This window comes from Papio anubis, chromosome 10, assembly GCF_008728515.1.
Source record: "Papio anubis isolate 15944 chromosome 10, Panubis1.0, whole genome shotgun sequence".
Lineage (NCBI taxonomy): Eukaryota > Metazoa > Chordata > Mammalia > Primates > Cercopithecidae > Papio > Papio anubis.
Genome location: NC_044985.1, coordinates 79,671,928 through 79,698,348, shown reverse-complemented (window position 1 = coordinate 79,698,348; position 26,421 = coordinate 79,671,928). Strand labels below are relative to the sequence as shown.

Below are 26,421 nucleotides of genomic sequence, written 5' to 3'. Positions count from 1 at the left end.
CAGAACTCTTTTCATCTAACTAAACAGAAACCCTGTCCATTAAACAATAACTCCCCATTTTCCCCTCCCCCAGCTCCTGGCAAACCACCATTCTACTTCTTGTCTCTATGTATTTGACTACTCTAGGTATTTCATATAAGTGGAATCATGCAATATTGGTCCTTTTATTCTGGCTTATTTCACTTTATGTCTTCAAGGTTCATCTAAAGCATTATTTGCTTTGAAAGATATTTTAAAAGCTGAGAACAAACTGTAAAATTGAATTTGTGTTGCTTCGTGCAGAGAAGATTCCTGATAATTTGAAATGAAGGACAGTTTCACTTAGGAAACTTGGACTAACATTGTTAGATTAATTATATTGAACATTTAAAAATACAAATTTTAATTGAAAATATACTTTTATTGATAATGCTAAATTATTGTAAAATGTCTGCAGAATTGAGCCATAGCATGTTTTTTCTAGCTCTGCAAAATCCCTCTTAAATTTTCTAGTGTAAAAGATTAAAAAACTGAAACAGAATAGACATTTTTTAGTTTGTTGTGGATTGTTTACAGATGTAGAAATATAAACTTAATTTAAATTTATTTATCGAATATCTGTGGCTGAGAGGAATGACAGTTCTTGCTTGTCGGCGAAGTATATAATCATGTAAAATCTTTTATTGACTGATTTAACCTGGTTTTGCATTCATATTTGGCTGTGTCTTGCAATTTTTCCTCAGCATTCTTTGGGTCTTATGTGTTTTAAGGGAGATCATATTTTCAACAGATATTTAGAAAATAAGCTATGAATTTTTTTAAAAAAACTACTTTATTTGAATACAGTATTAAGGTTTGCACCTGGATAGAATTTCTGCAGCAGTAATTATGACCTAGAGTGATTTTCATTACAGACTTCAGGCTTCTAGAGGTGACCCCTGTAGTTGAAATCAAGGATGACCTGGCACTAGTGGCTCCCAGCCTCTGTGAGCTGGTGACCTGATTCTCACCCTTTCTGTACAACTCCTCGTAGCACTTTTATGAGTTTTAAAACTTATGGAGCAATACGAGAGTTGAGAAATGGGAAGGGTGGGTGGAAAAATGGAAGAGCACTGTCTTCCATGTTTTCTTATCCTATTTTTCTGTGTAAGAGGTACCTAAAGAGGTACTTGTGTGCAGGTAGTTTATTTGGGAAGTGGAAGTAAGAGATTAGGGAGAGTAAAACTAGGCAGAAGGAGAAGCCAGTACAGACATGGACTTTCAAGTTGGTTTGGATTTGAAAGGGAGAGACAGATTAAATTGTGTTAAAAATAGATTGTACTTTAAAATCCGACTCTCTGGGTTTATTGAAGAACCATAGGCTTCAACAACAGTAGGTTTGTGTTCTGGTATTGCAATAATTGGCTTGAGCTAATTAGTCATTGCATTTTTAGAAGATGAAGGTGCTCTCTCCTCTGCCACAGTCCCCACCACACACTGTTGTTTCCCAGTATGGAGCCTGAGTGCCAAGAACCTATCATCATTAGCCTTCTCCCTTTTTATGACATCTGCTAAAATTGTGTATGTATAATAATTTGTCACCCCTGCTTTAAACAATGGAATACATTTGTGAGTTGCCAGAGCAATCTAGGGTGGTTTACAGCCATGAGAACAGGAAGACCTTTTGGAGCTGGAATGCAGAGGAGACCAGCAGAGAGCACCTCTCATTAAAATAGAAGGTTTAAAGACACTTGACAATATCTGGGGATGAGGAGCAGATGCTCTAGAATGAAGACCCTGGTTTTAGGTAACAGGCATTCACATCCAACCAGCAGCAGAACTTTTGCTAATGTCCCCCACATGGTGCACACCATGACCATTCACAGGCTTGAATAAGATCTGCTATTGAGTGTTTTCTATCCAGATGTTCTGATCTGTTTGAGAAAATGTCTGTGTTTATAAACACTCGTGCATTTCATGGAAAAAGGTTTTTCTGATATTGTTTGTTAATGCTATTTAACTTTTATATTTTAGGTGAGTACAAAGCCCCACTGGCAGCAGGCAGCTCCATCGTTCCATTTGAGTGTAAAGCAGGATGATGAGAGTTCAGAACCATTTAGTGTTAAAAATGAGCAGTCCTATGGTAAGAACTTCAATATTCTAAATTAGATTTAAGGATAATTTCTAGAGAGAAAGAGACCAGACAATATTTAGTTAATAGTGTAATAGAATTACAAAAGCTAAACGACATTAATGTCAAGTAGAAAAAAATTTTCCCAAACATCATCTCTCAGAAAATAATTGATTCTAGTTCTTAGTTATTTTAGGCTGTTGTAAATGCTCTAAGAGCTGATATTTTAGGAATTGGGATGTTGATACTAAAACTTTTATTTGGTCAGAATTTGCCTCTATATAAAAGACGGAGATTTTTCTAAGAGAGATTTTAATAAATTATATATATATTTTTTTGTGGATTTTAATAAATTATGACCATTACTTCCAAATTAGTCATTTTAATGTTTTTATTAATTTGACTCATTAAATATAGTGTTTATCAGATTGATTACAGTTAATGTTAACTTTTTTTGTCATGGTTCTTTAAAGTTTCTCAAATAGTTTTGTATCATGTTTTTATCGTAATTTTAGTCTTCACTTTTAGAGAATTATATGTAAATATAATAGAAAATTTTTTTAGTATATTAATCAGGATATAAATCAGTGGAATATTCTTGAAATAGACGTTTCTAGTTATGATACAGAGAGGAGTAGTTTAACTTCCTGATAGTAAAAAAAAAATTATACTTAGGATTACTTGAGAATATAATTTTTTCTTTAAAGATTATTTAGCATCTTATTTTAAGCATGTAAAATGCTTTAGCTTACCTTTTAGATGAATAATCATGCTTTTTTTTTTTTTAATTTAAGCTGAATACATGGAACGTTTTGGAAAAAAGGGCAAATTACCCCACCAAGTTGATGACAGTTATGCTGGACCATCTACTTCCAAATCAAAGGGCAAATCTCCACATAAAGAACGAGAAAACTTTAGAAGTACTCTTGTTAACGTCATTATGTAAGTTCCATAAGCTAACCAGTATGTGTTATCCACATTGGAGCCGCTGGCAACGTTTAACCTAAGAATATTAGAATTCTATGCGTCTCTAAGGGTGCCTCAAAGGCTTGTTGGAATGAGGTCAGAATATAAATAATGAATGAAAGAGATTGAGTTTAGCCCTATTAAGTGTGTTCCACTTTTAAATATCATGAATTGTAAAGGTAGCAATGTTAATACTTGATGTTGGCTGAATTTCTGGGAGTTCTCATTATAGCCATGGTAGCCAGTGGAGGATTCTAGCAGGTTTTTTTTTTTCCCCAGTCTCGTCTGCTCAGGTGATGGGGGTGACTTTTCTGGCATTGTGATTCTCCTTGTATAAAAAAGGAATTGGGGTGAAATGGTCAGCAGTGTGTGCAAGGCCTGGTCTTATCTGGGTCTCACTGTTTCAGGACAGTTCACAAAGAACAAGGAAGACGCAGGTCACCAGTTCCTTTTTGCCTTATTTCCACACAGCTTTGTGCTAGTTGCTTAGAATTCTCTTTAGTTTCATTGTGATTCTCAGGGTGTACACAATTTGTGGGACAAATGGGGTTTCATGACCCATTGTGATAAGTAACTCACCCGCAGGACCCTGTTCTACTGTTCCATGTGGGACTTTACTGGCTAGATGGTCATCTTGAAGGGAGGACGTGGGTACTGAGTGCTTACAAGGCTAAAGAAGAGTGTGCCGGAGTCCCATGCAGCTGGGTTGAGCATATGTGCCTCTTCTAGAGTGACCTTAAGTTTGCTTTTGCCAGGTGCCACTAGGATGTTACCAGCTTTCTCCACTTATATTGCTTTCCTGACTTAAGCACTCTCAGATCACACAAGCAGTATCATCAACACCCAAATCAATGGAGGGTAGAACTCTGGTTATGAAGTTTTAGAAGAATTTTTTTTTTTTTTTTTTTCTACTTAGAGCCCTGGCCAAGAAAGATAAGCTTTGACACAACTTCCTGTGCCTGTTATTTTTAGTCCTCCCTTATTTGAGGATAGGGCAGATCTTGTTTCAGCTGTATACGGGATTTCAGTTGGAATTCCCCATTTCACTCAGGCCTATGGCATCATCTTCTTCCCCAGATGGGCATGAAAATCCAAGGCCCTGCCCCCATAAGGGCACCCATAGCCTTAGGATGGCCCTGCCTGGCTACTTAATTTTTTTTCCCTCCTGAGTATTCTGTTCCTTTCTTGTAAGCTCAGCTATACATTAAAATGAAGCTTTGCGATATATTATCCAGTATTTATACAGTTGTATTGGGACGTTTTATTTGTTGCTGTGTTGTAAGAAACAGAAGTCTATTTTAACCATTTTTTTGTCATTTTTTAGTTGTGCCTTTTATAAACAGGATATAGATGAACTTACTGAAATTCAATCTTAGAGTTCTGTACTTTAATCGCTTGTTTAATCCCATTGTATTTATTGATATTTCTTATATATGTGGACTTCTACCAATATATTTTATGTTTTCTATTTATCATATGTTGCTTTTGCTTATTTTTTTCTCTTTTTCTGCTTTCTATTGAATTTTCTCCATTCTTCCTTTATTTTTATTGGTTTAAAAGCTATGAAATATATTTATCTTCTTTTAATGGTTACCTTAACATTTAAAACTACATATTTAATTTATATTTCTTAAAGTTGAAAATTCATTTTTTTTCTGTCTTTCTTCTGAATAACACACAAAAACCTTAAAATGATTTAATTTAGCTCTGAGCTTTCCTTTATATTTTCTATGTGATTATTGTTTAATATTTTAATTCCACCAAGTCCTTAAGTATCCATTTTCTCTTTTTTTTTTTTTAAGTTAACACTTACTTAGATTTACTAACATGATTTCTAATTTTTTAGAAAGTTGCTTTTGCATTCCACTTCTCATTTCTGGGTTCATTTTCTTTCTTGCTGAAGTTTGTCTGTTAGTAGTTTACTCTTTCTTTCCACCTTTCTTCCTCCCTGCCTGCCTGCCTGCCTCCCTCCCTCCCTCCCTCCCTTCCTCCCTCCCTTCCTTCCTTCCTTCCTCCCTCCCTTCCTTCCTTCCTTCCCTCTTTTCTTTTCTTTCTCCTTCCTCTTTCCCTTTCCTTCCCTTCCCTTCTTCTTTTTCTTCCCTCCCTCTCTTTCTTCTCTCTCTCTCTTTCTCTTTCTTTTTTGAGACAGAATCTCACCCTCTTGCCCAGGCTGGAGTGCGGTGGCATGATCATGGCTCACTCCAGACCCTGGGCTCAGATGTTTCTCCCACCTCAGCCAGGCACATGCCACCACGCCTGGCTAATTTTTTGTATTATTATTATTTTTTGTAGAGATGGGGTTGCGCCATGCTGCCCAGGCTGGTCTCAAACTCCTGGGCTCAAGTGATCCCCTACCTCAACCTCTCAGAGTGCTGGGATTGTAGGTGTGAGCCACTGTGTCTGGCCAGTAGTTCTTTTAATGAGAATAATGAGTAGTAAACTCTAGATTTTCATGTCTATAAAGGCCTCAATTTCATCCCTTTTTCTTGAATTAATGGTTAAGTTGACTGTAGAATTAAGGAATAATAGCGGTTTTCCCCCTGCACATCTGGGAAATGATAGATTGAAAAATATTAATGATTATCTTTTAAAAAATTATCATTTCAATAGGTTTTGGGGAAACAGGTGGTGGTTGGTTACATGGATAAATTCGTTAGTGGTGTTTTCTGAGATTTTGGTGCACCCATCATCTAAACAGTGTACACTGTACCCAATGTGTAGTCTTTTATCCCTCACTCCCCGGCACCCCTTCCCCCTTGAGTCTCCAGAGTCCATTATATCATTCCTATGCCTTTGCATCCTCATAGCTTAGCTCCCATATATGAATGAGAACATTCAGTGTTTGGGTTTCCATTCCTGAGTTACTTCACTAAGAATAATGGTCACCAACTCCATCCACGTTGCTGTGAATGCTGTTATTTTATTCCTTTTTATGACTGAGTAGTAGTCCATGGTGCGTGCGTGCGCGTGTGTGTTTATGTGTGTGTATGTATGTATAACATTTTCTTTATCCACTCATTGATGAGCATTTAGGCTTTTTCCATATTTTTACAATTGTGAATTTTGCTGCTATAAACGTGTGTGTGTGAGTGTCTTTTTCGTATAATGACTTCTTTTCCTCTGGGTAGATACCCAGTGGTGGGATTGCTTCATCGAATGATAGTTCTATCTTTAGTTCTTTAAGGAATCTCCATACTGTTTTCTATAGTGGTTGCAGTACTTTACATTCCTACTAGCAGTGTAAAAGTGTTCCCTTTTCAACACATCCATGCCAACATCTATTATTTTTTGATTTTTAAATAATGGCCATTCTTGCAGGAGTAAGGTGGTATTGCATTGTGGTTTTGATTTGCATTTCCCCGATAATTAGGGATGTTGAGCATTTTTTCATGTTTGTTGGCCATTTGTATATCTTGTTTTGAAAATTGTCTATTCATGTCTTTTGCCCACTTTCGATGGGATTTGTTTTTTTCTTCCTGATATTTTGAGTTCCTTATAGATTCTGGATGTTAGTCCTCTGTCAGATGCATAGTTTGTGAATTTATTCTCCCACTCTGTAGGTTGTCTGTTTACTCTGCTGATTATTTCTTTTATTGTGCAGAAGCTTTTTAGTTTAATTATGTCCCATATATTTATCTTTGTTTTTGTTGCATGTACTTTTGGATTCTTGGTCATGAACTCTTTGCCTAAGCTAATATCCAGAAGTTTTTCTGATGTAATCTTCTAGAATTTTTATGGTTTCAGATCTTAGATTTAAGTCTTTGATCCATCGAGTTGATTTTTGTATAAGGTGAGAGATAACCAGTATGTTTTGGCATGTATTGTTGACGAGAACTCTCTGTGACTTTATTTGTCATTATTTTGTTAGTAATCTGTCTTTGTTCTCTCTAAGTTTTTTGGGGGGGAACATTTTATTTTCAAAGCCTCACAGGATTTTTTTCCCTTTTTTAAAAAAAGGCTTTATTGAGAGTTAATTAACATACCACTAAATTAATCTATGTAAAATGTAAAATTTAGTGAGTTTTAGTGAATTTCTGTAGTTGCACAACTTTCACCAAAATCTAGTTTTAGAATACTTTTGTCATTTACAAAAGTTTCCACTTTCCCATTTCAATTAATCCTCTTGCCCACTGGTTGCCCCAGGCAATCACTAGTCTTCTTTCTCTCTCTATACCTTTACCTTTTCTAAAACTTCATATAACTGCAATCATATATTTATTTCTGAGGTTTATTCATGGCGTTTATTGTGTTTGGGTTTTGACTAGTATGAATGATGCTGCTGTGAACATTTGCATGCATGTCTTCTTGTGAACATACATTTTCATTTCTCCTGGGCAGATAGCTGGGTATAGAATGAAGAGTTGTATAGTAGGTATATATTCAACTTTTTAAGGTGTGCTAAATTGTTTTCCAAGGTGCTGTACATTTTATATTCCTACAAACAACATACAAAGAAGTTTCTAGTTTCTCTACCTTGCCCACACTTTGTTTTTATTTTATTTTGTTTTGACACTGTAGCCATTCTAGTAGATGTGTTGTATCTTATGGCTTTAAGTTGATTTCCCTAATGGCTAATATTGGGTATCATTTTTTGTGCTTGTTTGGCATTCATGTATCTTCTTTGATGAAGTGCCTATTTAAATATTTGGCCCATTTTTTATTGGGTAGTTTGCTGCTGGTCATTTCATTGGAAGAGTTCTTTATACATTTCCTTTACAAGCCCATTTCAGGTATCTTTTGCAAATATTTTCTCCCAGTTTGTGCCTTAGCTTTTCACACTATTGGTACATAAAAATTTTATATATTTATGGGATACATGTAATATTTCAATATATGTATACATATATTGAAAATGGGGGTAATTGGCATATCTGTCCCCTCAAATATTTATTATTTCTTTGTGCAGATAACTGTTTGATATACTTATTTTCTTTATTTTGAATATATATCCAGCAATAGGATTTCTGGATCATATAGCGTTCTGTAATTACTTTTGCAACAACCTAAGAATTCTATGTTTAGTTTTTAAAGGAACTTCCATACTGTTTTCTCTATTGGCTGTATTAATTTACATTACCACCAGCAATGTGTGTGAATTCTCTTTCTCTACATCCTTGCCCACGTCTGTTATTTTTTGTCTTTTTGATAATAGCCATTTTAACTGGGGTAAGATAATATCTCATTGTGGTTTTGCTTTGCATTTCCCTGATGATTAGAGATGTTGAGCAGGTTTTCACATATCTGTTGGCCATTTGTACGTCTTCTTTGGAGAAATATCTATTCAGATCATTTGCCCATTTTTAATCAAATCATTATTATTATTATTTGTTGAGTTGAGTTCCTTGTATATTCTGGTTATTAATCCCTTATCCCTTATCTATGCATAGTTTGCAAATATTTTCTCCCATTCTGTGGGTTGTCTCTTCATTCTGTTGATTGTTTCTTTTGCTATGCAAACATTTTTAGCTTGATATAATCTTGTTTTTTTCTTTTGTTGCTTATGCTTTTGAGGTCTTACCCCAAAAAACCTTTGCCCAGACCAATCTCCTGAAGCATTTTAACAATGTTATCTTCTAGTACTTTCATAGTTTCAGGTCTTAGATTTAAGTCTTTAATCCATTTTCATTTTATTTTTGTAGATGGTGAGAGATAGGGGTCTAGTTTTATTCTTCTGCATATGGATACTCAGTTTCCCCAGCACCATTTATTGAAGATGCTGTCCTTTCCTCAATGTATGTTCTTGGCACCTTTGTCAAAAATGAGTTAAATATAAATGCATGGATTTATTTATGCTTTCTCTATTCTTTTCCATAGGTCTAAGTGTCTGTTTTTATGTCAGCATTATGCTGTGTTGGTTACTATAGCTTTGTACTGTATTTTGAAGTTTGGTAGTGTGACTCTTCCATTTTTGGTCTTCTTGTTGTTGTTAAGGATTACAGCTATTTGGGGTCTTTTGTGGTTCCATATAAATTTTAGAATTTTTTTTCTGTGTCTGTGAAGAGTGTTATTGGTATTTTGATAGGGAGTGTATTGAATGTATAGATTGCTTTGGGCAGTATGGCCATTTTAACAATAATAATGTTTTCAGTCTCTGATTGCTTTGCATTTTTTGTTGTTTTTTTTTTTTTTGAGATGGAGTCTCACTCTGTTGCCCAGGCTGGAGTGCAGTGGCTGGATCTCAGCTCACTGCAAGCTCCGCCTCCTGGGTTTATGCCATTCTCCTGCTTCAGCCTCCCGAGTAGCTGGGACTACAGGTGCCCGCCACCTCGCCTGGCTAGTGTTTTTTTGTATTTTTTAGTAGAGACGGGGTTTCACCGTGTTAGCCAGGATGGTCTCGATCTCCTGACCTCGTGATCCACCCGTCTCGGCCTCCCAAAGTGCTGGGATTACAGGCTTGAGCCACCGCGCCCAGCCTGCTTTGCATTTTTTAATGGATTTTCTTCAATTTGTTTTTTTCAGTGTGTCATATTTTTCATTGTGGGTATCTTTCACTTTTTGATTAAATTTCTTCTTAGGTAGTTTCTTAGCTGTTATAAATTGGATTGCTTTCTTTTTCTGAATGTTTGCTGTTGGTGTATTGAAATGCTCCTGAGTTTTGTATGTTGATTATGTATCTTGCAACTTTGCTGAATTCATTTATTAGTTCTAACAATTTTTGGGTGGAGTCCTTTTTTTTCTTTCTAAATACAAGATCATGTCATTTGCAAACAAGAACAATTTGACTTCTACCTTTCCAGTTAGGATGTCCTTTCTTTATCTTGTGTAATTGCTGTGGCTAAGACTTCTGGTACAATGTTGAATAAAAGTAGTGAAAGTGGCAACCTTGTCTTGTTCCAGATCTTAGAGAAAACTGTTTTAATTTATCCCCATTTAGTGTGATGAAAGCTGCGGATTTGTCATATATGGTCTTTATTGTTTTGTGGTATGTTCCTTCTGTACCAAGGTTGTTGAGAGTTTTTTCATGAGGGCATACTGAATTTTATCAAATGCCTTTTCCACATCTATTAAGATGATTGTATGGTTTCTCTTTCTTTGGTTGATGTGGTGTATCACATATATTGATTTATGAATGTTGAACCATCCTTGCATTTCTAGAATAAATCCCCCTTGATTTTGGTATATTATCTTTTTGATGTATTATTGGATTTGGTTTTAGTATTTTGGTGAGGATTTTTGTGTCTCTGTTCATTAGGAATATTAACCTGTAGTTTTCTTCTTTTGTTGTATCCTTATCTGGTTTTGGTATCAAAGTAATGCTTGCCTTGTAGAATGAGTTAGGAAAAATTCCTTTTGCTTCAAGTTTTTGGAATAGTTTGAGAAGAATTGGTGTTAGTACTTTAAAATTTTCATAGAATTCAGCAGTAAAGTTAACCAGTGTTGGGCTTTTCTTTTGGGGGAGACTTTTTATTACTGATTCAATCTCATTACTCATTATTTGTCTGTGCAGATTTTCTATTTCTTCCCTGGTTCAATATTGGTAGGTTATATGTGTCTAGGGATGTGTCTATTTTTTCTAGGTTTTTGAATTTATTGTGTAGTTGTCAATCATAATAGTCTCTAATGACTTTTTCTTAGTCTAGTTAGTGGTTTGTCAATTTTATTCAGCTTCTTAAAAAACTAAATTTTAAAAACTTTTTTTGTCTCTCTTTTTTTTTTTTTTTTGAGGCAGAATCTCACTCTATTGGGTACAGTGATGTAACCTAGGCTCACTTCAACCTCCACCTCCCAGGTGCAAGTGCTTCTCATGCCTCAACCTCCTAAGTAGCTGAGATTACAGGCACACATCACCACCCCCAGCTAATTTTTTCTATTTTTAGTAGAAACAGGGTTTTGCCATGTTGGCCAGGCTGGTCTCTAACTCCTGGCCTCAAGTGATCCAGCTGCCTTGGCTTCCCAAAGTGCTGGGATTACAGGCATGAACCACTGCACCTAGATTTTGGTCTCTTTGATTTAGTTCTACTCTGGTCTTTATTATTTCTTCTACTAATTTTGGATTTGATTTGCTCTTGCTTTTCTATTTCCTTAAGGTATGTTTTTATGTTGTTTATTTGAAATCTGTTTTTTACAGGTTTCTTACTGTAAACTTCCCTTTTAGCATTGCTTTTGCTGTATTCCATAGGTTTTGGTATACTATGTTTTCATTTTTATTTGTTTCAAGAAATTTTTTATTTCCATCTTAATTTTTTCATTGATCCAGTGGTTCTTCATGAGCTTGGCATTTAATGTCCCTGTATTTGTACTGTTTCTAAAGTTCTTCTTGCTATTGGTTTCTAGTTTTACTTCATTGTGTCTGATTTGATTTTTTTTACATTTACTGAGACTTGTTTTGTGCCTAACATGTGGTCTAACCTGGACTATGTTCCATGCACTGATCAGAAGAATGCATATTTAGTAGCTATTGAAAGGAACATTTGGTAAATGTCTATTAGGTCCATTTGGTTTATAGTGCAGTTTAGGTTCAGTGTTTCTTTGTTGATTTACTATCTAGATGATCTGTCCAATGCTGAAAGTGGGAAATTAAAGTTCCTTTCTATTATTGTGTTGGGGTCTATGTCTCTCCTTAACTTTAATAATATTTTCTTTATATATCTGAATGCTCCAGTATTGAGTGGGTATATATTTATAATTAGATCTACTTGGTGAATTGATCCCTTTTCATTATATAATGACCTCCTTTATCTCTTTTTGTGTTTTTTTGACTTAAAGTCTATTTTGTCTGATAGAAGTATAGTTACTACTTCATCTGTAAACACACACATAGACTAAAAGTGAAGATATACCATGCAAATTCCAAACCTGTTTTTGGTTCCCATTTGCATGGAATATCTTCACTTTTAGTCTATATGTGTGCCTTTAGAGGTGAAATGAATTTCTTGTCAGCAGCATATAGTTGGGTTTTGTTTTTTTAATCAACTCAGCTGGTCTGTATCTTTTAATTAGGGAAATTTAAACTGTTTATATATATTAAAGGTTGTTATTAATAGGTGAGGGCTTACTCCTGTCATTTTAATGATTGTTTTCTGGTTGTTTTATATGGCCTTGGTTCTCGTCTTACTGCTTACCTTTGTGATGATTTGGTGTTCTTCTTTAATAATAATGCTCCATTCCTTTTTCTCATTTGTGTATCTGCTCTTCTAGTGAATTTTATGCTTTAGTGTGTTTTCATGATGATAGATGTCATGCTTTTGCTTCCAGATACAGGTCTCTCTTAACCATATCCTATAGGACCTGTTTAGTGGTGATGAATTTGCTTAGTTTTTATTTGTTAGGGAAAGTCCTTATTTCTCCTTACTTCTGAAGGATAGCTTTGCTAAGTATAGTATTCTTGGTTGACATTTTTTTTTTCTTTTAGCACTTTGAAAATATAGTCTCATTCTATCTTGGTCTTTAAGGTTTCTGCTGATAAATATGCTGTTTTTCTGTTGACAATTCCCTTATGTGTCACTTGACAATAAAATTTTACAACAAGTTTTCTTGTGCTGTTTTTGGAATTCTTTGTCTTTGACTTTTGACAGATTAACTATATACGTTGTGCCTCAGAGAGGAACTTTTTGGATTGAATCTATTTGAGGATCTTTCTGAGTTTTGTATTTCTAGATGTTTACATCTCTTCTAAGACTTTGGAAGTTTTCAGTTATTATTTCATTAAATTAATTTTCTATGCGTTTCCCCATCTTTTCTTCTTCTGAAACTCGCCAAATTTCAGTATTTGTTTGCTTGATGGTGTCCCATATGCCCCTCAGGCTTCCTTCGTTCTTTTTGATTTGTTTTTTTTTTTTTTTGTCTCAATGGGTTATTTCAGAATACCTGTCTTCAAGTTAAAAAATTCTTTCTTCTACTTGATCTAGTCCATTTTGGAAACTCCTGATTTTATTTTTTATTTTGTCTGTTGAATTCTTCAGTTTCAGGATTTCTGTTTGATTCTTTTTTTATGACATCTATCTCTTCATTAAATTTCTAATTCAGATTATGAGTTTTTCTGATTTGTTTGTATTGTTTATATGTGTTCTCTTGTATCTTGCTGAGTTTTCTTGAGATCATTATTTTGAATTTCTTTTCAGGCGCTTTTTAGATTTCGTTTTGTTTGGGGCCTATTGGTAGAGAATTATTGTGTTCTTTTGAAGGTGTTGTGTTTCCTTGATTCTTTCCATGTTTCTGTTGTCCTTATGTTGATGTCTGTGCATCTGCTATAACTGTCACTTCTTCCAATTTTATGAAGTAGCTTCCATAGGAAAATACCTTTTCTTGTGAATGTATCAATATGTTAACTGGGTAGGGTGCTTTGGCTTTGGTTCTGGGTGGACACCATAGTGTAATGTTCATGTGATTACTTTGATTGTATTTGATATCAATGGTGTCTGCAAATTAGTTAGTGGCTAGGCTGTGGGTGTTTGTGGAGGCTGTGATGAGGCTTTGCTAAGGACAGGGACACCAGGTGGGCTAGTCCTTAGGTCCCTAGGTGGTGCATGGCAGCACTGGCAGGGGATGTGGTATGACTCATGGAGGGTAGTATCTGGGTCCCAGGAGGGGTGTGTGGGTGCTGGCAATGGTGGCAGTGGGCCAGGTGGACTGATCCTTGGTTTCCTGGGTGGCATGCATGGACACTGGCAGTGTTGAGCCCTGGGAAGGCAGTCCTTAGGTCTCTAGGCAGAGCATGTGGGCACTAGTAGGCAAGGAGATCTGTTCTTTGGGACCCAGACAGGTTGCACAGATGCCTGCAATAGTGAAGGCAGGTTGGTCCTTGAGTGCTAGAGTGGATCACACCCAGAGTATTGGCCAGCTTGAAAGGTCCAGGGTGGGGCAGGTGGGCACTGGCAGTGTCAGCAGTGGGGTGGGCAGGCTGGTCCCTGGACCCTGAGGTGGGACACACAGTAGCCCTGCTGATGAGGGGGCAGGGTCATTGTTGGTGGCAGTGGCCCCAGGTAGACTGCTTTTAGGGTCTGGGGAGTACACACTTTGGTTCCCAGTACCCTGGGGGAAGCCTCCTTGATGTGCTGGACTGCCTCTTCCTTGGGTAGTAGGACACTGCATGAACTTGGATGCTGGTGCTATGGCTGCCCACTGGGTTCAGCCGATGCCATGCTATTGTAGCCCTCTGGGTGGATGTAGGGGGATGTCAGTGGGGCCTTAAGAATGTGGAGGCCAGGCACGATGGCTCATGCCTGTAATCCCAGAACTTTGAGAGGCCAAGGCAGGCAGATCACCTGAGGTCAGGAGTTCGAGACCAGCCTGGCTAACATGGTAAAACCCTGTCCCTACTAAAAATACAAAAAAAATTAGCTGGGCATGGTGGTGGGCACCTGTAGTCCCAGCTGCTTGGGAGGCTGAGGCAGGAGAATTGCTTGAACTTGGGAGGTGGAGGTTTCAGTGAGCTGAGATCACGCCATTGCACTCCAGCCTGGGCAACAAGAGTGAAACTCTGTCTGGAAAAAAAAAAAAAAAAAAGAATGTAGAGATGTAGGTACTATTGTGCCCTGGGCAGGGTGTAATCCTGTGGTGTTGGCTGTGCTCTCAAAATGGTGCAGTGCTATAGCAGATTGGGTTTCAGAAATGGGATTTAGCCTGAGTTCCCTCTCTGGAACAATGCAGTTGTGGGTGCTCCATGCAGCACCTATACTAGGCTCAGGGATCCTGAGAGCCAACAGGTTTTCTGTGTCTAGGACTGCAGGTTTCTTTGGTGGAAATGTGGACAGCTGGGAAATATCTCACTTACATTTTTCCTGCAATGGAGCATTCCTCCTGGCTGTGGGCTGAACTGGCCTACTGCCTTACTTTCCTCTCTACATTGCCATCTTGAGCTTTCCATGTCTCAGAGGGTCCCTATGTGTTCTCTGCTGGATTCCAATGTTCTCCCCTAGATGCTCTACTTGATGTGTGCTTATGTACTTGCTGTTTTGGTCCTTCTTTATAGAGAAGACAGGCACTGGGTGCCTCTCTTCAGCTACTTCACACAATCATCCTTGAGAGCAGTTTGGCAGTAAACATGACAGTCTTCTGTCATCCTCTCTTCTCCTTTGTTCATTCAGTTTTCTTCCTCCAACAAATCCAAAGTGCCTTAAAGATGGTGGAAAGACCCATCAGACTTAATACAGTAGAAGGTGATGCAACAGTGGTTGCAGGTTATATCAATGTTTTTTGAAAAGAAAAAGTTTTACATTTTGTTAAGATATAATTTATCAATTTTCCTTTTGTTGTTCATACTTTTGGAGTTATATAAGAGTCTTTTCCTAATACAAATTCTCAAAGATTTCCTCCTATATTTTCTTCTGGAAGCCTTATAGGTTTTCTTGAGACGGAGTCTTGCTTTGTCACCCAGGCTGGAGTGCAGTGGCGTGATCTTGGCTCACTGCAACCTCCGCCTCCCAGGTTCAAGCGTTTTCCTACCTCAGCCTCTTAAGTACCTGGGATTAAGGGTGTGCACTCCCATAACCAGCTAATTTTTGTATTTTTAGTAGAGATGGGATTTCCCTATGTTGGTGAGGCTGGTCTCAAACTCCTGACCTTGGGTGATCCACTTGCCTTGGCCTCCCAAAGTGCTGGGATTACAGGCATGAGCCACTGTGCCTGGCTTAAGTTTTTAAAAATAATTTTAACTCTTGCATTTACATGCATGATACATTTCAACTTCATTTTTGTCTATGGTGTGAGGTATGGTTTGAGGTTCAATTTTTTTGGCATATAAATGTTCAACTGTTTCAACCCCTAATCCCTTGAATTACCTTGGCATACTTGTGGAAAATAATTTGACCATATATGAGGGGCTATTTTTGTTCCATTGATCTATATGTTTATTTTTACACCAGTACCATACTTGTCTTGATTACTTTAGCTTATAGTAAGTTTTGAAATTAGATAGTTTAAGCCCTCAAAATTTATTCTTCTTTTTCAAAATTGTTTTGAGTGTTTTAGGTCTTTTGCATTTCTATGTACAATTAGGCATCAGCTTGTCAGATTTTGTAAAGGAAAAATGCTTACGGGGATTTAGAAAGCATTGCATTGAGTCTATGAATCAATTTTTGGAGAATTGTCATTTCAATAATATTGAGTTGCCTAGTCCATGAACATGTTATTTCTCTCCACTTATTTAGATCTTCAGTTGCTCTCAGCACTTTTTATATATTTATGTGTAGAAATCTTGCCCTTCTTTTTAAAACTGTAATCCCACTAAAAAATTTTATTGTGAATGAAATTATTGAATTTTATTTTCTGATTGGTCTTTGCCAGTATATAGAAAAATCAACTGATTTTTGCTTGTTGACCTTACATTTTGAGACCTTACTAAACTTACTTATTTTAGAGCTTTTAAAAGTTCCTTAGAATTTCCTATACATACGATCATGCCATATGCAAGTAAAACAATTTTACATCTTCATTTCCAACTTGGATGCTTTTCTTTTTATATTCTTTTTGCACTTATTAGGTCCTCTGATATATTATTGAAAATAATTGGTGAGAGTGGAATTCTTAGTCTAAGGGAGAAAGCATTCAGATTTTCACATTAATGTGAAATGTTAGTTGTAGGTTTTTAAGACACTTTGTGGAGAAAAGGAACCCTTGTACACTGTTGATGGGAATGTAAATTAGTACAGCCATTATGGAAAACTGTACAAATATTCGTCAAAAAACTAATAATAGAATTACCATATGATCTAGCAATCTCATTTTTGGGTAGTTACCCAAAAGATTTGAAATTAGTATGTTCAAGAAATATCTGCATGCCCATGTTCATTTCAACACTGTTTATAATAGCTGAGTTATGTAATCAACCTGACTGTCCATCTGCAGATGAATGAATCTGCAGATGTTTGTAGTTAGAATATCAACCGTTTTCTCTCCATATACTAAATACTTTGAGGATTTCTACTACTTTCATACTTGCATTCTCTCACTTAACAAACATTTATTGAGCACTAGCTATGTATTGAATTAAACTGAGACATTACCCAAAGCCTTGACTCTTTTATCTTGTCCATATAATTGAAAAGAATATGTACAATTCACAAAACACTGGATTCCTGGATTTGCAAAAGATAAATAAGTTAGAAGATCTCTTCTGGGTACCCACTTTGGTATGGTATCTCAGATATACTCAATAAACCTCTAGTCTTCCCTCACTGGGCAGTTAGTGGGAAGGTGTATTTAGTTATACAGCATCAGTGACCTGTATCTATCTTAGATGAAGTTGAGATCCAGAGAATGATACAGTCAATTATAAAGAGGTAGAGCTATCCCAGAACAACTTATTTTTCTGAAAATGTGAACTATGCCTTTCTGCCCAGTGTAGCCCCAGAGCATGTCACAAAATGTGGCTCATCTTTGGCATATATTTTGAATTGAATTATAGTTAGAAACAGTATTGTGTTATATGAACACATACCCAATAATAAATACATAGGCACATAAGAGCTTCCATGTCACTGATTGCTAACTTGTATGTCTATAGAAATCTGAGAAATGGCCTTTTGAAGAATGTATCTGTGTCTTCTGCAAAACTGTGTTTAAAGTACTTTTCATCAATGCTCTTTTTAAAACTCATATTTATAAATAACCATACATATTTTAGGAATAATGCAAGAGTGTTCCTTTATAAGTTCAAGAAAGAGAAGAGAGCTCGATTCTTGAGTTATGAGGAAGAATAAGTAAAGGCCAGCGAGAAGTGTGTGATTTCTGAATAGGTCTTGCAAATAACTTCCAATATAATTATCTCTCTATGAATAAAGTATTTGGAGAGGAATATAGCACCAAACAAATATGCATACTGTTTGTAAAATGTTCAACAATTCATTTTTCCTTATGATTTAATAGAAAATAGTTCTGGTGTTCTTATATCCATTGTTTTATGTTCTAACTATCCCTTATCTACTTTTGAATAGTATGTTTATCGTTTTCTTAGGCAACAAGGTGCTGACTTAGACTCAGCTGTCCCTGATGGAAGTACAATTCCAAAACCGACCACTTCTGCTATAGAGAAAGACATCTTGGTAACAGGCCATTTCTTTTGTCAGTATAATTGAAAATGAAAGAAACACTTGAAGATAATTTTATACTTTTGAGAACACTCTGTGCTCCTCCTTTGTGAAACTCCGTGGACATAGGAATAAATACAGAGTCCTATAAAAAGGCTCTGTGGGATTTATAGAATAAATCATTCTCTCCCTTGCTACCTAAGACCACAGTTTAAAAAAATTTCAAATCTATCTGCTCTCCATATTAAAGCCAGCCTCAGTCATGTATAGCTTCATGTGCCTTAATTTTTTTCTGAGAAATTATCCTATAATAATTATATAATGTATATTTTACAAGGCATATTAACTTACTTTAGAAATAGTAATTATTCAAGTATTTTAAATACATAATAATTTTAAAAAATGTAAATATCAAAGACTTAACACTGCTAATTAAAAGATATTTTGACATTTAAATTTTTTCTAATAAGTGATATGTAAAAATTTGTGAACATATATTGAAGTTAAATGTTTGTTATTATAGAAATAATGACTTGTTTTAAAATGAATATTTTATGAACATATCCAATAGCAGCTATAAAATTATAGTATGGAATATTAGTAGGCCAGTTGGAAATGTCCTAAATCCTATTGTATAATATTTCTGGAGTGAATATATAGAGATATTGATTTGCTTAGAGCTTTTAAGATCTCTTCTGATAATAATAAAAGGACAAAAACTAACAACACATTTAAAAAATTTACAAAACACTAATTCAGCATGGACTCTGTTAAGTACATCATATATTTGGTAATATAACTTGATGTTTTACAGTATAGTTATAAACTGAGATAAGAGTTTTAGTTTTCATGAAAATACATATTTGTAACATTTAGGAGATATCAAATAATGCCTGTGTGAATTGTACCAAATACTTTTTTATCCTTTATAAATACTTTGTTCTCCTAAAACTTGAATTTTGCTCAGTAGTTTTATTTTTGGTAAACATACTTCTTTTGTTATACATTTACATTTTTCTTATCTTTTTTTTGTAGAGATATTACTATTATATTCACCATGGAATTGATACAGACCATGTAGCCCCGATGGAAGATTCTTGGCTAGAACATGTACTGGGTTTAGTTCCACAACATCTGAAAGTCTTCACTGACAGCATAGCTACATTATCTGATGAAATGAGAGAGGATTATCTTCTTAGTGTAAAGAAATCCATAGGTAAATTGGTATTATGCTTTGATTTTTAATTTGAATATGTCTCATTAAAGATAATTTTTGTATGTTTTGTATTAAAAATTAATACCTATACTTGAAACTATTCACAATATTATAATTATGCCATTTCTTACATTGCTATTATATTACTTAAGATCTTAGGCAAATTCATTAATGAGGTATTACAAAAAATAATTCTATTTCTATTTGTAGGGATATATCCCCACCACAAAGGATAGCACTGAAGAAAATTATAAAGTGTTAATTTCAAGCCCTCAAGATATTTTGGGAGCATCTGATTTATGCAAGGCATTAGGCATTTAGGAGATAGCCTCTCCCTTTAAGATGGTCTCTTCATTCCAGGATCTTTTGGTGTAGGCATGAGACAAGACATACATATTTAAATAATTACTTAAAAGTGTAAGCATTAACAATGAACATTAATATTACCGATGTCATAAATTAGAATGTGATTAATACTAAGTTGTTGCAGTAGACCAAAGGCTGACAAACTATAGCTCACAGGCAAATCTGGCCACTGCCTGTTTTCATAAATAAAGTTTTATTGGAACATAGCCACACTAATTCATTTGCATGTTGTCTATGAATCTGGCTGCTTTTGAGCTACAAGAGCAAAATTGAGCAGTTGTGACAGAGGCCTTGTAGCCCACAAAGTTGAAAATAGTTACAGTCTAACCCTTTACATAAATAATTTGTTGACCCATGGTACAGACAAATAGATCCTAAGGCTGACTGATTATCGGAACCATTTTAAAAATACTGACTTCTGGCCCCAACTGAATTAAAATCCTTGGAGGCAGGGCCTTGGAATCTGTACTTCTTAAAAAGCGTCTCCAGTTGGTTGTGATAGTAAACATAGTATGACAGATACTGTGTTCAAAGTTGGAGAAATAATAATGCTTTGGAGTAATGTGGGGGACCCTTCTTGGTGGAGGACATTCATTGTATTTGTGACTTCTATGGAGTATCCTGGTAATATAAAAATAAAGAGCCTAATCCCTGCCCTCAGAGTTCATAGTGTAATGAGGGAGATAGACAAATAACTAAATAATACAGCAAAGTAGTAAGTCCAAAGAGGAGAGAAACAGAAGATAAGGAGGTAACAGAAGGTAAGGGAAGAAACAGAGGGTAAGGGAGAAGAGGTCATCTCTGACTTGTGAGGAAGGACTCTGGAGGAACCTAAACTAAGTCTTGAAGGATGAGCAACAGTCTAGCAGGGAACATGCTTGGCCTAGGAAATGGTGTGAATGATAGCAGATGTGCATGAGAGCCTCTTCGGGGCTTGTCAGTTCTGAAGCCAAAGCATAGGCTGCATTTGGGGAAGGGCACAGAATCTGAAGGGCCTTATGTGCCTTTTTAGAGCACTTAAAGGTAAAGGAGAGTCTCTGAAGGAGTGTAGGGAAGGGGGTAATACATATGATTTGCATATTAGAGCATCTTGAAAGACAGGCAGAAGAATTAGAATTAAATGTGAATTAAAGACCGTAGAAGACAGAAGCGAGGTAGCTGATTTTACTGATTTTATAACAAGACTGTTTTATGCTCTTCTGCAGCTTAAAAGAGAAACAAAGCAATACTGTTGTTCCTTGGTATCCATAGGAGATTGGTTCCAGGACCCTCCCCTCCCCAGCAGATACCAAAATCTGCAGATGCTCAAGTCCCTGTTATAAAATGGCATAGTATTTGCATATAACCTATGTACATCCTCCCATATGCTTTAAATCATCTCCAGATTTCTTATACCACCTCATACAATGTACATGCTATGTAAGTCGTTGTTGCACTGTATATTTTTGTGTCATTTTTTTATTGTTGTCTGTTATTTTTTCTGAATATTTTTGATTCATGGTTGGTTGAATCCATGGGTGCAGAACCTGCAGATACAGAGGGCCAACTGTACGTACCTTTTCTCAGTGAATAGAACTACTACTACTAGTACCCTGTATTATTGACCTTCAATTCAACAAGAATATTTCTGATGGAATAGCTATAAGGGAAAATGTAACATTAGGAGCAAGTATTCCTTTCAAATGAAAGAGGAGGGACACATTCTGTTAAGAAAGGGAACATATATCCTCAAAGACACAGACATGATACATTTTCTTGTAAGATTTTAAAATTTTTCTTCTGTTCATAGATGCTCATTATTAAGCAACTTTAATATAATTTAAACAGTTAATTTTAATAGAACTAGCATTGCAATTGCTTGGAAATATACTACAGTTAATATAAGGTTATCTATCAGAATTTTAAAATTTTCTTTTAGTTGATTTCGTTTTAAAAGATCCTCGAGAGAAAGAAGATGATAAGAAGACAGATGAACTTCCAGCCCATCGTGCTGAGTAAGTGATCAGATTCCTCTAAGATGTTGATTATGTGACCATTTCTGTATATGTTTATATATTTATACACCGATTGTATTTTCTTGAATGTATGTTTATAATTTATATATAAATAAATGTGTGTGTATGTATATATTTCATATACAGGCATGCCTCATCTTATTGCACTTTGCTTTATTGCACTTCACAGCTACTGTGTTTTTTGCAAATAGGAGGTTTGTGAGGTTTTTTTGGAGCTGAAGGTCTTTGTCAGGCAAGTCTATTGGCATCATTTTTCTAACAGCCTGTGCTCACTTTGTGTCTCTCTGTCAGTTTTGGTAATTCTTACAATATTTTAAGCTTTTTCCATTATTATTATATCTGTTATGGTGATCTGTGATCGATAATCTTTGATGTTACTGTTATAATTGTCTTGGAAAGCCACAAACTGCACCCATGTAAGATGGCAAACAATGTCAATAAATCTGTGTGTTCTGACTCCTCCACCAACCAGTCACTCCCCCATTTCTCTTCCTCTCCTAAGGCCTCCCTAATTCCCTGAGACAGAACAATATTGAAATTAGGCCAAATAACCCACGATGGCCTCTGAGTCACACATCTGTCCCTTTAAATCAAAAGCTAGAAATGATTAAGCTTAGTGAAGAAGACATGTTGAAAGCCAAAATAGGCCAAAGCTGCTATGCCTCTTGTACCAGGTAGCCAGGTTGTGAATGCAAAGGAAATTAAAAGTGCTACTCCAGTGAACACATGACCGACAAGAAAGTGAAACAGCCTTATTGCTGATATGGAGGAAATGGTCTGGAAGAAGATCAAACCAGCCATGACATTTCCTTAAGCCAGAGCCTAATCCAGAGCAACACCCTAACTCTCTTCAGTTCTGTGAAGGCTGAGAAAGGTAAGGAAGCTGCAGAAGAAATGTTTGAAGGTAACAGGTTGCTTCATGAGGTTTAAGAAAAGAAGCTATCTCCATGATGGAGCAAGGGTTGAAAAATTAACTGTTGGGTTCTGCGTTAGGCTGTTCTTGTGTTGCTATAAAGAGGTATCTGAGACTGGGTGATTTATAAAGAAAAGAGGTTTATTGGCTCACAGTTGTTCAGGTTTTACGGGAAGTATGGTGCTGGCACCTGCTTGACATCTGGGGAGGCCTTGGGAAGCTTACAATCATGGCAGAAGGCAAAGTGGGATCACATGGTGAGAGCAAGATCAACAAAGAGTGAGAGGGAAGATGCCACACACTTTTAAACACCCAGATCTCGTGAGAACTCACTATTGTGAAGACAGTGCCAAGAAGATGATGCTAAACCATTCATGTGAAACCTGTCCCCATGACCCAGTTACCTCCCAACAGGCCCCACCTCCAACATTGGTGATTACATTTCAACATGAGATTTGGAGGGTATATACAAACTACGGCAGGGACTGTGCTGGTACCTGGGTGTTGGGATCAATTGTTCCCCAAACTTCAGCATCACACAGTATGCCCGTGTAACAAACCTGCACTTATACCCCCTGAATCTAAAATAAAAGTTGAAATTATAGAAAAAATTTTGAAAGGCTATATCTACTATAGTGATTTCTCTGAGGGATCTTGGCAAAGAGAATTGAAAACTTTCTGGAAGAGATTCACTGTTGTAGATGCCGTAAAGAACATTGTGATTCATACAAGGTGGTAAAAATATCAACATGAGCAGAAGTTTGGAGGAAGTTCAACCCTTATGGATGACTTTGAGTGGCTCAAGACTTCAGTGGAGGAAGTCTGCAGATGTGTTGGAAGACAGAGAAGAAGAATGAGAAGTGGAGCCTGAAGATGTGACTGAATTGCTGCCATCTCATGATAAAACTTGAACAGATGAGGAGTTGCTTCTTATGGATGAATAAAAAAAGTGGTTTCTTAAGATGGATTCTACTCCTGGTGAAGATGCTGTGAACACTGAAATGACAACAAAGGATTTAGAATGTTATGTAAGCTTACTTGATAAGGCAGCATCAGAGTTTGAGAGGATTGATTCCAGTTTTGAAAGAAGTTCTAGTTGGGTGCAATGCTTTCGAATATCATTGAATGCTACAGAGAAATCTTTCATGAAGAGAAGAGTCAATTGATTATGTGGCAGATGTCATTGCTGTCTTATTTTTTAAAAATTGTCGCAGCTTGGTTAGTTAGAAGCCATTAAGACCCTCCACCAGCAAAAAGATTATGACTCGCAAAAGACAGATGATTGTTAGTATTTTGTGGCAATAAAGTATTTTAAAATTAAGGTGTATACTTTTTTTTTTTTTTTTTTTTGAGACATGGTCTCACTCTGTTGCCCAGGCTGGAGTGCAGTGGTGTGATCTTGGCTCACTGCAACCTCTGCCTCTGGGGTTCAAGCGATTCTCTTGCCTCAGTCTTCTGAGTAGCTGGTATTACAGGTGTGCACCACCACGCCCAGCTAATTTTTGTATTTTTAGAAGAGACTGGGTTTAACCATGTTGGCCAGGCTTATCTCGAACTCCTGACCTCAAGTGATTCACCTGCCTCAGCCTCCCACAGTGCTGGGATTACAGGTGTGAGCCACCACTCCTGGCTTATTTTTTTCATTTGTAATTTTCTTGAGATAGGGTTTCTCTGTTTCCCAGGTTGGAGTGCAGTGGCATGATCACAGTTCAGTGCAGCCTTAACCTCCCAGGCCCAAGTGATCCTCCCACATCGGTTTCCCAAGTAGTTGGGATTGTAAGCGCATATCACTATGCCCAGCTAATTTAATTTTTTTTTTTTTTTCTTTAAGATACGCAATCTCCCTGTGTTGCTCAGGCTGGTTTTGAACTCCTGGGCTCAAGAAATCCCCCCACCTTGGCCTCCCAAAGTGCTGGGATTACAGGTGTGAGCCACTGTGCCTGGCCCTACATTTTGTTTTAAAGATACAATGCCATTGCCTGCTTAATAGACTACAATATAGCATAAATATAAGTTTTATATGCACTGGGAAACCAAAAATTTGTGTGATGTACTTAATTGCAATATTTGCCTTATGGGGGTGGTCTTGAACCAAACCTGCAATATCTCCATTGTAAGCCTCTATACAACTAATTGTTCTTATGCTCTTTGTTTATTTATGTATTTAAGCCTAATGTTACATTTGTGAGTTGATGGATCAATAGGTAGATGACTAGACATAGACAGATGGAAACTAAGATGGTTAAAACGTGAGTACTTGGTGGAAAGAATATGATATAGGTTTTTTTAATCCCCGTAGCAACTAGCATAGACTTCAAATATGGTAGGAGCATAAAAGTTTGATTTTTGGGAACATTGGGAACATTGCAGAATATATATATTTGTAGAATATATTTCAATTTGTTATATGGATGGAAATATAGAACACATAATGGGAATATCTCCTTGCTGTATATTTTCTCTAATAATAGTTAACATTTAGGAATAAATCTCTTAAATAGTTTGAAGGATGGAACTTATATGATTAAATAACTACTTCAGTTTTATTTTCTTTTATATCATTTAAAAATGCCTGTAAGTGCAGTGGCTCACGCCTGTAATTCCAGCACTTTAGGAGGCTGAGAAGAGCAGATCACTTGAGGTCAGGAGTTTGAGAACAGTTCTGGCCAACGTGGTGAAACCCCGTCTCTACTGAAAATACAGAAGTTAGCCGGGCATGGTGGCGCGTGCTTGTAATCCCAGCTACTCAGGAGGCTGAGGCAAGAGAATTGCTTGAACCCAGGAAGTGGAGGTTGCAGTGAGCTGAGATTGTGCCACTGCACTCCAGCCTGGGTGACAGAGTGAGATTCCATCTCAAAAAATAATAAATAAAATAAAAAAATTTTTAAAAGCCCCAAATTATTTCCCATTCCACACATACACACACAAAAAGTTATGTACCCATTTTTCCATATCCTCTATGGAGAACAACTTTTCTCCTGGGAAAGACAAAAATCATCCTTTATAATTGCAAAGGCAATACAGTCACTCACACATGAAAAATTGAATTAAACTTACTACATACACATAAAATATAAATGTTTAAATATGTTCTGAAAGATGAAGATGGCACAGTTCAATATATAAAAGATGATTATTAAAGTCTTATGAGTTACAGAATACAGTTGATCTTTAACACGGGGGTAAGGGCCACTGAGCCCCTATACCACATGTAAGTTTTGACTTCCCCAAAGCTTAACTATTAATACATTACTGTTCACTGGAAGCCTTACTGATAACATAAACAGCCAATTAACACATATTTTGTGTGTTATATGTATTATATACTTAATTCTTACAATAAAATAAGCTAGAGAAAAGAAAATTTTATTAAGAAAATCATAAGAAAAAGAAAATGTATTTACTATTCATAAAGTAGAAGTGGATCATCTTAAAGGTCTTCATCCTTGTAATCTTTCCATGGTGGTAGTGATAGAGAAGAAGGAGGGAAAGAAGGAGGGGGGAGCAGCAGGAGGGAAAGGGAGAGGGAGATTGGTCTTGCTGTAGGGGGAGCAGGTGGTAGAAGTGGAAGAAAATCCACATGTAAGTGAATGTGCACAGTTCAAACCTGTGTTATTCAAGGGTTAACTGTAAATGTGTCTTCAAATAAGAACATTAGTGTTTGTGATTTGTAAATGCTGTTTACATATTAACAGGGGGTAAAGTTCAAGCGGATTTCTATAGGAAGGTTGGACTATATCCTTAAAATGTTTTTTTTTTTTTTTTTTTTTTTTTTTGAGACGGAGTCTCACTCTGTCGCCCAGACTGGAGTGCTGTGACCGGATCTCAGCTCACTGCAAGCTCCGCCTCCCGGGTTCCCGCCATTCTCCAGCCTCAGCCTCCCGAGTAGC

At 36.4% G+C, this 26,421-nt stretch overlaps 1 protein-coding gene across 3 annotated transcripts in view; it reads left to right on the top strand.

The window, feature by feature from the left end:
* The window catches only part of DNAH7 (dynein axonemal heavy chain 7), a 340,785-nt gene that overhangs the window by 20,002 nt on the left and 294,362 nt on the right, over positions 1–26,421 (top strand). For all 3 annotated transcript variants that reach the window (XR_004176604.1, XM_009182666.4, XM_031651428.1), the window contains exons 4-8: positions 1,993–2,101; positions 2,884–3,031; positions 17,949–18,036; positions 19,057–19,237; positions 21,522–21,597. Coding sequence is in view for 2 of the 3 variants with exons in the window: in XM_009182666.4 (XP_009180930.4) it covers positions 1,993–2,101; positions 2,884–3,031; positions 17,949–18,036; positions 19,057–19,237; positions 21,522–21,597 (602 nt within the window). In the remaining variant the exon portion in view is untranslated. The remainder of the gene's footprint in view (positions 1–1,992; positions 2,102–2,883; positions 3,032–17,948; positions 18,037–19,056; positions 19,238–21,521; positions 21,598–26,421) is intronic.